We start from the raw sequence: 13,848 nt of genomic DNA on the forward strand, positions 1-13,848 counted from the left end.
GACTTCCCTGTTAGGGTGTCAACTCCACTCTTTCACTTGGAAGGACTCGCACCGTGGGTCAAACTGAGGGGCGCGTGGCAGGAGGAGAGAAGAGTCTGAGCCGCCTCAAGTGCATCGAGGGGCAACGATCGGACCAATAAGTAGAGGAGCCACTCTGGGAAAGCCTTTCAATCTCGGGAAGTGCATGGTTTTGACATCTTCTTGATTTATGGCTCTGGCATTAGCCAAGACCCATTGATTTTACAATTATAGACCTAATAGGATTATTTATATAGGTTTCCAACCAGCCCTCTTCATCCATTGGTCTGTTATTGTCATTCACATTTTTGTCTGCCCACTACAGCATACATGGACATTGCAACAGTCATTGGCTAACTTCACTGCGAGTGATGCATTCTGTTCTTTCACAGAGAGCACATCCACCATTGCAGTTATCTTTCGTACGAGGGATGGCTATGCTGTGCTTTTATGATAAGTTCATGTTTATATCTTTACGTGGGCGAGGCCTCAGGAGCTCGTCAAAAATAATGTTTGACACAGAAAAAAAGTAACAGAACAAGCATTGGCAAAGCCAAAAGTCTGGTAGCTGATGCCCGACCTATTGGCCTTGCCAATGCTTGATGCTTGTGTGTTTACGATTGTTAGTGACTCACATATATTAGCACTAGAACCCGAATAGATGTTAGTGTATTGATGTATGTGAAAGAAAAGAAGGTGACATGAAGTGACAATGATTTCATATGTTTCTTGTGTGTTATTTTGCACCTCTGGCCTATCCATGGCGCTCTCAAGTAATTGAAAGGCAATGTACAATGCGCTGTAAAACATTTTACTAAATAAATGCTGTCTTTTTGACAGAAAGTATTTTATAGCGTGTTTTTGTTTGGAAAGTGCCTGAACTAAGTCTTCTGCATGGCATGGAAAAGCTGTGATGCCCTTGTTAATTTGCCCCAGGGTCTTTCACATCCAAGCGAGACCATTGGAGTTGCTCCTTATTTGACTGTCCTGGTCAACATATGAGCGAAGATGCTTAAACCAGCTGTTCCATGGGACCTGGTGAAGCTCGTGACCGCAGTGCGTTCATGTCATGCCCTTGAAAAATCTAGGCCACAAATGAGGATTCTGGGACAGCGGCCCCTGGATATTGGGAGTCCATGATGGGTGCTGACCCATTACTGCATCCCTTCCTTTGACAAAATCACAAACTGGTTGTCAATCAATCAATCAGGGAATTTGTAAAGCAGACTGCTTACCCGCTAGGGTCTCAAGGCGTTGGGGGGGGGGGGGGGGGGAAGGGGGGGGGGAAGAGTGCAGCTAGTGGTCGAAGAGCCAGGTCTTGAGCAGTCTTTTGAATGCCGGGAGGTCTGCGGTCTGTCGTAGGGGGAGGGGGAGGGCGTTCCAGGACTTGGCGGCTTGTGGGACTCAAGTGACTCTGGACTGTTCCTTTCAGGAAATAATTAGTCGAATCTCTGGTTAACTTCAAGAACTGACTCTTCAACACCTCAATAGTGACTAAATAGGTTGGGATCTTGCTCCGTTGCTGGTTTTTTGGGCGTATGCATTTTTTGTGGAACACCTCATATTTTCGTGGCTATGGCAATCTCGTCTGCTAAGGCTTTAGCCCAGTGATTTGTCTAATGTGATATCCAAATATAGGCCAGTGCCAGACTTTGGTCCTTGGTGCCTGTGTCTGAAGCACAGATTTCCCTCCCTTGTGATGAAAGGCCCTTCCACAGACTGGAGGCCATAGGCCCCCGCGTGTGAGTTCAGGCACAGCGCAAGCGAATATCACTGACTTTAAGGACAAGTGGGATAGAACATCTTACGCATAGCTCAAGAACTGTAAGAACGCTCAGCTGCAGAAGGGGTTCGCACCAACCTTGTTTTCTTCTTATATATTCCAGATCTGACGTTTCTGTCTGCCAGAGTGTACATTAAAGCCCTAATCCTCATTGTGGTTATTACTCTGACTGGACATTGATGGCATTTTGTGTTATTTACTGTGACCTGCCTCACAGATAAATGCAAGAATAAAAAGAATGTGGCTGTGAATATTCTGCTGAAATCTGGCTTCAGATGGTGCATCAGGTTGTAACCGACATACCTTCACTTGATTTGTTACAGTGATGGGCCATGAATTATTGCCAGTCTTGTGTGTGAAGTTGGAAATACCTGGACAGAAAACTGGTTGCCTAGTTTTGGGGTGAGGTTGTATTTCCATATCATTTTCAGAGAAGAGTTTGGGCTAAATAAAAAGGAAGAGGGGGATCATATGTTGTTGGTCGTCTAATTCTGAATTTCTGAAATGCTTGTTCTAATTGTTGATGACCGACTCTGTCTGTCATCACAGACATGTCCGCGTCTACTGATAAAGGTTTTCCAGACATCTATCCTCTGTCGCTACTCTTACGGTCATTGACTTCTAGGACAGGGAGCTCCAGCGCTCTTTCACCAAAGAACCCTCACTGCCAGCTTCCAAGCAAACGCAGACACGTTTATTGACAGCTCGATGGCTCCAACAGGAGTCCAGAAATGTATTGTTCAGATTGGGGTCATTATTGGGCTGTTGGCACGGCTGGTGTGTATTGCTCAATCCTCAAACCTCCTCTGATCTGGATTTAGTTTTCATGGCTCATGAAGGGCACTGGCCATTTGTGCACACTTGATTAGGGGATGTAATAAGGGGGCAGACCACCAAGAAATGCCATGCTTGTCACTGGACTGACCGCTTTTATCGTAGGTTGAACTGACCTCTTTGCTTTCCTCTTTTAGGCTAGAGTGGGATCCAAGAAGTTCCAGAAGGTCACGCTCACGGTTTCCCCACGAGGACTTGTGCTGCAGGAGTCTGAGAGCAACGCGCTGATTGAGAATGTTTCCATATACAGGTGCATGTTTGGTTTGGGAATTACTATCGTCAGCACTAGGGCTAGTGAGTTCATGCTGGTTGTTGACATCCGCAAAGACCTGCAAGTCACAGATTTGAATCCTGGCTAGCAAACTGAGCCTTTGGTCCATTTGAGTTTGGTAAAATGAGTACCATTACACCGAGCAAGAGTTACCTGCTGTTTACTGAACTTAGAAATGGAAAGACAGTTGTATGCCACACTGTAAATATTAGTGGGAGTTCCTAACCTCCCTAGATGCTGCTGTAGTTTCTTTACTATTATAGGCTTGTTATGATGTCACAGCATGGCTGTAATAAGAATGTATGTCGCTTTCTGCTTGTAACAGTGTTTGTCAAGTGGGTAGTTATGTCATAGCACTGCTTGCCACCCTTCTTGGCTAGGAGGTCCCTCCTTGCCTCCACTTTGACCTTGCCTGCTGGAGGAGGGACAATGTGTCGACCTGGCATAGGGAGGGAGGTCAGTCCATAGTCCTCCTCTCAAAAGAAGACCTTCTAATGTGACAATCCAGCATGTCTTCCGCTAACTCTTCCCACTGGCTCAATTAGGTTATTAGTACCGGGGAAGACTGTGGACAGAATATTTCTGGAGATGGGTCAACAAGGCAATCACCTGGCCTGAGGCTTGTGCAAAGCCTTTTGACTTCCTGCTCTGACTCCGCACATGAATGTGGCATCCAGGCAGATGTGACAGTGGTATCTGACCACTGTCACATCTGCCTGGATGCTACATTCCGCCGAAGCCGAGCTAGACCATATTAAATGTGAAGAATGCTAGAGGGGCGGGAAGAAAGTACAAAATGAGAAATCAAAGATCTGAGTAGGGAGTGATGGAAAGTGATCTTGATTCACTTCCACTCCACATCTGGGCTGTTAACATTCCCATGCTGGGAAGCACTCATGCATTTGACATTTAAATAGTAGCAACCACGTGGCTGTTTGGTACCAGCTTGCTACAGGGTACCACAAGCCCCCACATATTATAACATGTTAGAAAGGATAAAGGAAGTTACCTGGGAGTTCTGTGACCTCTTAAGGTGACCTCTTAAAGGATCTCTGCCTGTGCCCAAATTCGTCCATGATCACTGATCTGTGATATACTGTTGGGAGTATTTAATCTCATATAATTTATTTAGTTGTTGCAGTTATCAGTGTGTATTTTTTTGGGTCTGACTTTAACCAAGGTATTATGATTTATTTTCCATCCCGCCTTATAAATCCATTGGTCTGTTGTGTGCTATTCAGTTTTCCTCTGCCCACTACAGTATGGGGTGGTGGGCAGCCTACTACAGCCATTGGCTACATTCACTGTGATGGTGTTTGACCTTTTCACAAGAAGCACATCCACTCACAAAGTAGTTCCCTTCATTGCCACATACTACTATGCCAATATGTGCTTTTTGAGACCAAAAATATTTTTGCTTTTACCCACTATTTTTTTTTAGATTGATGAGACCCGGCAGGTTCTCCAACAAAAATATTTTACACAAAATCCATGACAAATCTATCAATGACAAAGCCAACAAGGGGACACCTAACGCAAATCAATCACTATTTGCTACTCCTTGTTTATTAATTTCACTTTTTTTCATTGTTTTCCTAACTTTAAAGAAATCAACATCTAACAATGGTTGTACTGCTTGCTGCTAAAAATGCATAAAATGTTTTTCACCATGTTTTTACAATGTGTTGCTTTTATTACAGGGCAAGTATGATGCATACATTTAATTACACTAAAAACTGTCTGAAGTTGTCAAGCATGACATTGGGTCAGTTGGCAACTGGGAATATTGGCATTAAGATATTTTAATATGCAGAAACGTTCGTCATGTTTGCACTATTCTGTCTACATGCAGTTATAAAACACTTCCATCAGGTACCTGTAGTGAATTCTCTTTTTCTGGTCGGTCACCTCAGATTTTCAGGGATGGTTTAATTCACTTCTCTGACAAAGATAAAGACCATTCCAAACTGTGGAAAAACCATGGGAAAGGGCATGTGCTCAGCCTTGGAGGTATTGGATGATGGAGGTTTTAAAATGTGTGACGTAGCAGATTCCCGCCATCGCGCACGCGGAACCTCAGATTTGGCCACCGCCGCCCATCCCTCTGACACCGCCAAGACCGAAACAACCGCATCTGCTTCATTTGGTTATTATACCAGCCGCTAGCAACATTGTGAAACTTCATACACGGCGTACCCAACACAGCAATCTGACGTTGCTTTGTTACTTCAATTAGCGGCTCCTCGCTGAGCCAAGGCACCCCTGTCCCATTTGGGTTTTATCGCCTTTACCGGATGTGTAATATTAGAGCCTACGCTGTTCTTAGGCAGTGTCTTCATACTCAGGCATGTAATTGAACCGTACTGATGATGATTCCATTATACTTTTGAAAGGGATCGAAACGTCGTCGACCTATGAAATAGTTTCACACGTTGTGTAATATTAATGTGGATACTATTATGGATAGCTTGTCAAATTTTCTAATCAAATCAAAGCCTCCATTGTCTTTTACCTGAAAATCTTACTGTCTGTATGTATTTGTTCTTTGTTTTCTGTATTGGATGCAGGACTGCGTCCCACTCTATTGTTTGTTGCTCTTGCAAATTGATACATTTATTTATCTGATTTAAAATTCGGTGTTTGGCTGGACATTGCGGAATATAGTGCCCATTTTGGCCTATATTTGATTTCCTGTTATGTATGTGTTTTTCAAAGGACTGTTGTTAAAATACAAAATAGCAGAGCGGGATTCATGGAGGGAAGCATACCTCTGAAATTGAGTTTGGAGGGAAACTGGTCCCGATTCCCGCATAGCTTGATGGTACACACTGTCATGGAAACGTTATGTGTTGGGTGACAGATCCACTGGAGATCACCGAGATGATTCGAGATTGATATTTGATGAGTCGGGCCCAAACTATTCCTCTCTGACGCATTCTGGATCAATTGACTTTTTTTTCCAATAAGTATTTGAGGAGATCAATATATACAGCAGGTTACTTTGCAACACTGAAAGGGGAGCTGGGGGATTTTCTTCAAGGTTTTGAGAGGAAACCAAAACGACACACTTTTTTCAGAGGCTTAGGAGCTGGACCCAGAAAGGTGGGCCACCAAGAGTGAGACCAAAGATTAGTGTAAGCCACCTAGAATTAGAACTTCAGTTTTAGATGGGCTTAGCCAAAGTGAGTTGCTAGTCACCCAGCTGGCTACCAAGATCTTACAGTCTTGAACATAAGCTTGGGTATAAACCTGTTCACCATTGAAGAGATTTATGAGTTCGGTGTCATCTGCAAAGCTTAAAAAAGGATGCCGAAGGAAGTTGAGAGATGTGTGGAAATCTAAGTCAACTTGCTGAAGTAGTCTGTCTATTATACTGACAGAAGTCAGAGGGTGTAAGGAGGAGGTTGCTGATTTGGTTGGTTTGTTTATTTATAAACAGAATAAAGAAAAGACTCAAAGCCTATTTGTCGGGAGGAGCAAAAGATGCCCTGCCTGATCTTAAGGATCTCTGCGGGCGCGACTGATGACGATGGCGCGTCAGCTTAGACCAGTCCAGTCATGCTATGACTTGGGGTTGTTGTGGACAGTGGTCCAGGTTGTCCCTGCAGGCATTGGTGGGTGGTAGGTAGGAAACACAAGCTGGCTAGGATGAAACCTTCCCCATATTAAAGCTCTCTGACCCTCCAGGTGTATTGCTGTGTGGCCAGCTTGTTTTTTCGGTAGTATCAGAATGCTCCAGTGAAGTAGGAACATAATGTCACTCTAAACATGTATTTTCTGATACTAGTTGGTGATTTTTAAAAATGTACATCCTGATACTCCCAGGGCTCTAAAAGTGGCGCAGAAGGGGCGGCGTTTATCTGACTAGACATGTGTTTGCATATTACAAGGGATTTATTAGAAAGGTTTGTATTGAGAAGCATCGCTGCCTGGACACGAATTATGCAGCCCCTGGGACATTGCAGAGGTCTCCTCGGCTGGAATATTCAATGGCTCCTTGAATATTGTCATCATTGCACGGATATGACGCAGGCGGGGCTCAGACTGGCCGGATGGTATGATCTGATGGAGCCCCCGGCTAGGAGCTGTCACGTGCTTTACCAGCCCCAGGGCTGCCTGTACCCATAGCGTGCTGCAAACCGATCAGCAGTCGGGTCTTCCCCCCCACCCACCCCTTCTGCTTCCTCCAGAAAGAGGATGGCATTCAGAAATCAACAGGATGCCCGTGCAGGCGGAGAGCGGTGTTCTGTAGGGAGCGTTAATTATAGCGCTGCCTTCTGTGCCCAGACAGCTTCAAGTCACATTGAAAAGTAAAAAACAAATAATAAAAAAACCCACCACATATATTGTTCATCCTCTGGGCAAAGGAAGACGATTAAAAAATGTTAGTTTTTTTTTGTAAATGAGCTGCAACGGATAAAGTCTGCTCCAAGCTGCTTATCTGCAAAGGGCTTCGATCCTGCACCAGTCTATGTTGGCATCAAACTGGATCTGACAGCTGCGCCAGCGGCTCCCTTTAACCAGCAGCTGGCGCACATCTGTCTTCGGCATCGTCTTACCACCTCTTCCTGCAGCTTAGCTTTGTGCCCATATTGTGCCAGTGCATGAGTCACTCCGGTGGCACAGTGTCCATTATTGCGCTTAACTGGGGCCGTTTCCGGTCCAGTCCTTTGTCTCTATCAGGTCTTTGTCACTGATTCCGTATTTTGTTTCTTATGCTGATTCTGGCCCATGTGTCGCTCTCAGACACTGATTCCGGCTCACTCTTCTGTCTCAGATTCTGGGCCAGTTCTCGCTGTCACTGATTTGGCCCATTACTTTGTCTCTGATGCCGACTCCAGTTCTTTGTCTCTGATGACGACTCCATTAGTTTGTCTCTGGTGCCGACTCCATTACTTTGTCTCTGGTGCCGACTCCAGTTCTTTGTCTCTGATGACGACTCCAGTTCTTTGTCTCTGATGACGACTCCAGTTCTTTGTCTCTGATGACGACTCCATTACTTTGTCTCTGATGACGACTCCAGTTCTTTGTCTCTGATGACGACTCCAGTTCTTTGTCTCTGATGACGACTCCATTACTTTGTCTCTGATGACGACTCCAGTTCTTTGTCTCTGATGCCGACTCCAGTTCTTTGTCTCTGATGACGACTCCATTACTTTGTCTCTGATGACGACTCCAGTTCTTTGTCTCTGGTGCCGACTCCAGTTCTTTGTCTCTGGTGACGACTCCAGTTCTTTGTCTCTGGTGACGACTCCAGTTCTTTGTCTCTGGTGACGACTCCAGTTCTTTGTCTCTGGTGACGACTCCAGTTCTTTGTCTCTGATGACGACTCCAGTTCTTTGTCTCTGGTGACGACTCCAGTTCTTTGTCTCTGGTGCCGACTCCAGTTCTTTGTCTCTGGTGCCGACTCCAGTTCTTTGTCTCTGGTGCCGACTCCAGTTCTTTGTCTCTGGTGCCGACTCCAGTTCTTTGTCTCTGATGACGACTCCAGTTCTTTGTCTCTGGTGCCGACTCCAGTTCTTTGTCTCTGGTGCCGACTCCAGTCCTTTGTCTCTGATGACGACTCCAGTTCTTTGTCTCTGATGACGACTCCAGTTCTTTGTCTCTGATGACGACTCCAGTTCTTTTTCTCTACTGTCTCTGATGACGACTCCAGTTCTTTGTCTCTGATGATGACTCCAGTGTCTCTGATGACGACTCCAGTTCTTTGTCTCTGATGACGACTCCAGTTCTTTGTCTCTGATGACGACTCCAGTTCTTTGTCTCTGGTGCCGACTCCAGTTCTTTGTCTCTGATGACGACTCCAGTTCTTTGTCTCTGATGACGACTCCAGTTCTTTGTCTCTGGTGCCGACTCCAGTCCTTTGTCTCTGATGACGACTCCAGTTCTTTGTCTCTGATGACGACTCCAGTTCTTTGTCTCTGATGACGACTCCAGTTCTTTGTCTCTACTGTCTCTGATGACGACTCCAGTTCTTTTTCTCTACTGTCTCTGATGACGACTCCAGTTCTTTGTCTCTACTGTCTCTGATGACGACTCCAGTTCTTTTTCTCTACTGTCTCTGATGACGACTCTACTGTCTCTGATGACGACTCCAGTTCTTTTTCTCTACTGTCTCTGATGACGACTCCAGTTCTTTGTCTCTACTGTCTCTGATGACGACTCCAGTTCTTTTTCTCTACTGTCTCTGATGACGACTCCAGTTCTTTGTCTCTACTGTCTCTGATGACGACTCCAGTTCTTTGTCTCTACTGTCTCTGATGACGACTCCAGTTCTTTGTCTCTGATGACGACTCCAGTTCTTTGTCTCTACTGTCTCTGATGACGACTCCAGTTCTTTGTCTCTGATGACGACTCCAGTTCTTTGTCTCTGATGACTCCAGTTCTTTGTCTCTGATGACTCCAGTTCTTTGTCTCTGATGACGACTCCAGTTCTTTGTCTCTGATGACGACTCCAGTTCTTTGTCTCTGATGACGACTCCAGTTCTTTGTCTCTGATGACGACTCCAGTTCTTTGTCTCTGATGACGACTCCAGTTCTTTGTCTCTGGTGCCGACTCCAGTTCTTTGTCTCTGATGACGACTCCAGTTCTTTGTCTCTACTGTCTCTGATGACGACTCCAGTTCTTTGTCTCTACTGTCTCTGATGACGACTCCAGTTCTTTGTCTCTACTGTCTCTGATGACGACTCCAGTTCTTTGTCTCTACTGTCTCTGATGACGACTCCAGTTCTTTGTCTCTACTGTCTCTGATGACGACTCCAGTTCTTTGTCTCTGATGACGACTCCAGTTCTTTGTCTCTGATGACTCCAGTTCTTTGTCTCTGATGACGACTCCAGTTCTTTGTCTCTGGTGCCGACTCCAGTTCTTTCTCTCTGGTGCCGACTCCAGTCCTTTGTCTCTGATGACGACTCCAGTTCTTTGTCTCTGATGACGACTCCAGTTCTTTGTCTCTGATGACGACTCCAGTTCTTTGTCTCTGATGACGACTCCAGTTCTTTGTCTCTGATGACGACTCCAGTTCTTTCTCTCTGGTGCCGACTCCAGTCCTTTGTCTCTGATGACGACTCCAGTTCTTTGTCTCTGATGACGACTCCAGTTCTTTGTCTCTGATGACGACTCCAGTTCTTTGTCTCTGATGACGACTCCAGTTCTTTGTCTCTGATGACGACTCCAGTTCTTTGTCTCTGATGACGACTCCAGTTCTTTGTCTCTGGTGACGACACCAGTTCTTTGTCTCTGGTGCCGACTCCAGTCCTTTGTCTCTGATGACGACTCCAGTCCTTTGTCTCTGATGACGACTCCAGTTCTTTGTCTCTGATGACGACTCCAGTTCTTTGTCTCTGGTGACGTCTCCAGTCCTTTGTCTCTGATGACGACTCCAGTTCTTTGTCTCTGATGACGACTCCAGTTCTTTGTCTCTGATGACGACTCCAGTTCTTTGTCTCTGATGACGACTCCAGTTCTTTGTCTCTGATGATGACTCCAGTTCTTTGTCTCTGATGATGACTCCAGTGTCTCTGATGACGACTCCAGTTCTTTGTCTCTGATGATGACTCCAGTGTCTCTGATGACGACTCCAGTTCTTTGTCTCTGGTGACGACTCCAGTTCTTTGTCTCTGGTGACGACTCCAGTTCTTTGTCTCTGATGACGACTCCAGTTCTTTGTCTCTGATGACGACTCCAGTTCTTTGTCTCTGATGACGACTCCAGTTCTTTGTCTCTGGTGACGACTCCAGTTCTTTGTCTCTGGTGACGACTCCAGTTCTTTGTCTCTGATGACGACTCCAGTTCTTTGTCTCTGATGACGACTCCAGTTCTTTGTCTCTGATGACGACTCCAGTTCTTTGTCTCTGATGACGACTCCAGTTCTTTGTCTCTGATGACGACTCCAGTTCTTTGTCTCTGACGACGACTCCAGTTCTTTGTCTCTGACGACGACTCCAGTTCTTTGTCTCTGATAACGACTCCAGTTCTTTGTCTCTGATGATGACTCCAGTGTCTCTGATGACGACTCCAGTTCTTTGTCTCTGATGATGACTCCAGTGTCTCTGATGACGACTCCAGTTCTTTGTCTCTACTGTCTCTGATGACGACTCCAGTTCTTTGTCTCTACTGTCTCTGATGACGACTCCAGTTCTTTTTCTCTGTCTCTGATGACGACTCCAGTTCTTTGTCTCTACTGTCTCTGATGACGACTCCAGTTCTTTGTCTCTACTGTCTCTGATGACGACTCCAGTTCTTTTTCTCTACTGTCTCTGATGACGACTCCAGTTCTTTTTCTCTACTGTCTCTGATGACGACTCCAGTTCTTTTTCTCTACTGTCTCTGATGACGACTCCAGTTCTTTTTCTCTACTGTCTCTGATGACGACTCCAGTTCTTTGTCTCTACTGTCTCTGATGACGACTCCAGTTCTTTGTCTCTACTGTCTCTGATGACGACTCCAGTTCTTTTTCTCTGATGACGACTCCAGTTCTTTTTCTCTACTGTCTCTGATGACGACTCCAGTTCTTTTTCTCTACTGTCTCTGATGACGACTCCAGTTCTTTTTCTCTACTGTCTCTGATGACGACTCCAGTTCTTTGTCTCTGATGACGACTCCAGTTCTTTGTCTCTACTGTCTCTGATGACGACTCCAGTTCTTTTTCTCTACTGTCTCTGATGACGACTCCAGTTCTTTGTCTCTACTGTCTCTGATGACGACTCCAGTTCTTTGTCTCTACTCTCTCTGATGACGACTCCAGTTCTTTGTCTCTACTGTCTCTGATGACGACTCCAGTTCTTTGTCTCTGATGACGACTCCAGTTCTTTGTCTCTGATGACTCCAGTTCTTTGTCTCTGATGACTCCAGTTCTTTGTCTCTGGTGCCGACTCCAGTTCTTTGTCTCTGATGACGACTCCAGTTCTTTGTCTCTGATGACGACTCCAGTTCTTTGTCTCTGATGACGACTCCAGTTCCTCGTCTCTGATGACGACTCCAGTTCCTCGTCTCTGGTGCCGACTCCAGTTCTTTGTCTCTGGTGACGACTCCAGTTCTTTGTCTCTGATGACGACTCCAGTTCTTTGTCTCTGATGCCGACTCCAGTTCTTTGTTTCTGGTGCCGACTTCAGTTCTTTGTCTCTGATGACGTCTCCAGTCCTTTGTCTCTGTTGCCGACTCCAGTCTGTCTTGCTCACTGATTCCGGCCCAGTTCTCTGTCTCGAAAGCTTATTCTGTCTCACAGCTCTTTTCTTGCTGCCTCTTCTGGCATGCTTATATTCATCTTGTGCTTGTGGCCTTCACTTGCTCTCTCTGTTAATCTCCTTTTGTAATATCCATTCCGTCCTCTCCTTGACATCTGCCATTACAAACTCTAAAACCCTCCCTCTGGTCATCCTCCTGTAAGATTTATGCATTACGCAAATTTGCCTTAACTCATGGCCGGCATAGCACTTTTCTTATGACATTCTGTAATAATTCCTGCTTTCCCTGTTGTAATTGTAATGCTTTCCTCTGTGCCTTCTCCTCACCCACTGACATACAGATGTTCAATGCCTGGCCTATACTCATGCAATCGTGGATGTCAACTAACCTTCTGAATATAATGTCCACCAAAATCTAATTCTTCCTGTCTGTCAACAGCACCAGATCAACTCCAGACTCCATTCTGGCCCTCCATCAAAAGCCTACCAGGCTTCACTCCCGCGCTGACAGACCATACAAAACCTGTGGGCCTCAGCCCCAACACAGATCTCTCATTCAAGCAACACATTACAAGGAAGACCAAGACAGCTTGGTTCCATCTCTCCCATATGAAAACAAGCATTTACAATGCAACGGTTTCGCCTTTGGAGAAGTTAGAGCTATTGGCATTGTAAATGACAAAATTTATATTTATGTGCTGGTTTTGAAAACAGATAAATAAATGGCATTGTCATTTACATTGCCAATAGCTCAATATCTCGCAAATGTGAGAACTATTGTACCCTACGGACGGAGCGGAGAGCAAGCACAACCAGGGGGGGCAGGAAAGCAAGCACAACCAGGGGGGCAGGAAAGCAAGCACAACCAGGGGGGGCAGGAAAGCAAGCACAACGAGGGGGGGCAGGAAGGCAAGCACAACGAGGGGGAGTATCAAACACTACAAACAGTTTCAGTGTAAGAGCCCAGGCAAATTTACATTTTGCTGTTTGGGTGCTGCGTGTCCATCAGCGAGAGGTACATTTTTAAGACCATTTACAGCACTCTATGGATATTTGCGGAGGGACCATAAGGCAGCCGTCTCCAATTGCTTAAAAGTAGCACCAGCCTTGAGTACAAATGAATAAGTAGTCAATACTTAAAGACAAAAATTACACAGTACAAAATAAACACCATAACCTTCCAAACATCCTCAAACCTAAAAATGCACGACCAACTGATCTCACCTGTTTGGCATTTAAGGGAAATGCTAATTGTCTCTCAGGAAACGCACTAAAATGTTGATTAGTCCTACCATTACACACATTGGAAGAACTAATAAATCAACATACAAACACGAATCACCAACGTCATGCTGAATAATATGGGCTTTTTATATAGCGCTTCAAACTACACCTCTGCCTTCTCTTAGCACGGTAAATAACAGATGCTGTTAACAGCTCATTTAACAGTACTCCGTTTATCGACCTCAGAAGAAAGGAACAGCGAGCTGCCTTTTATTGAGACCTCTACATTACAGCGATGAGGTCATGGTACAAACCATCTTGCCAGAGTGACAACCACTTTAATGGCAGAAAGGATGAAAACCTGTTGGTGCTCTCTCTCTCCTTGTGCCATGTATATACTTGTAAGGTTCACCAGCAGCAATGTGTTCAGTTTTCTAGCAGACACCCTTCTTCTCCTTTATATTCTACTCCCAGGGTCCAGGTACATGATTTTTCCTCGTCATTTGTCTAGTGGGCATATAGTGCTTAGAAGCA

General features: G+C 45.3%; 1 protein-coding gene across 4 annotated transcripts in view; it reads left to right on the forward strand.

Moving 5' to 3' along the window:
* LOC144763994 (low density lipoprotein receptor adapter protein 1-A-like) overlaps positions 1-13,848 on the forward strand; it is a 266,279-nt gene that overhangs the window by 138,436 nt on the left and 113,995 nt on the right. For all 4 annotated transcript variants that reach the window (XR_013596292.1, XR_013596291.1, XM_078650114.1 and 1 more), the window contains exon 3: positions 2,773-2,885. Coding sequence is in view for 2 of the 4 variants with exons in the window: in XM_078650114.1 (XP_078506240.1) it covers positions 2,773-2,885 (113 nt within the window). In the remaining 2 variants the exon portion in view is untranslated. The remainder of the gene's footprint in view (positions 1-2,772; positions 2,886-13,848) is intronic.

The sequence above is a fragment of the Lissotriton helveticus genome, chromosome 6, assembly GCF_964261635.1.
Source record: "Lissotriton helveticus chromosome 6, aLisHel1.1, whole genome shotgun sequence".
Lineage (NCBI taxonomy): Eukaryota > Metazoa > Chordata > Amphibia > Caudata > Salamandridae > Lissotriton > Lissotriton helveticus.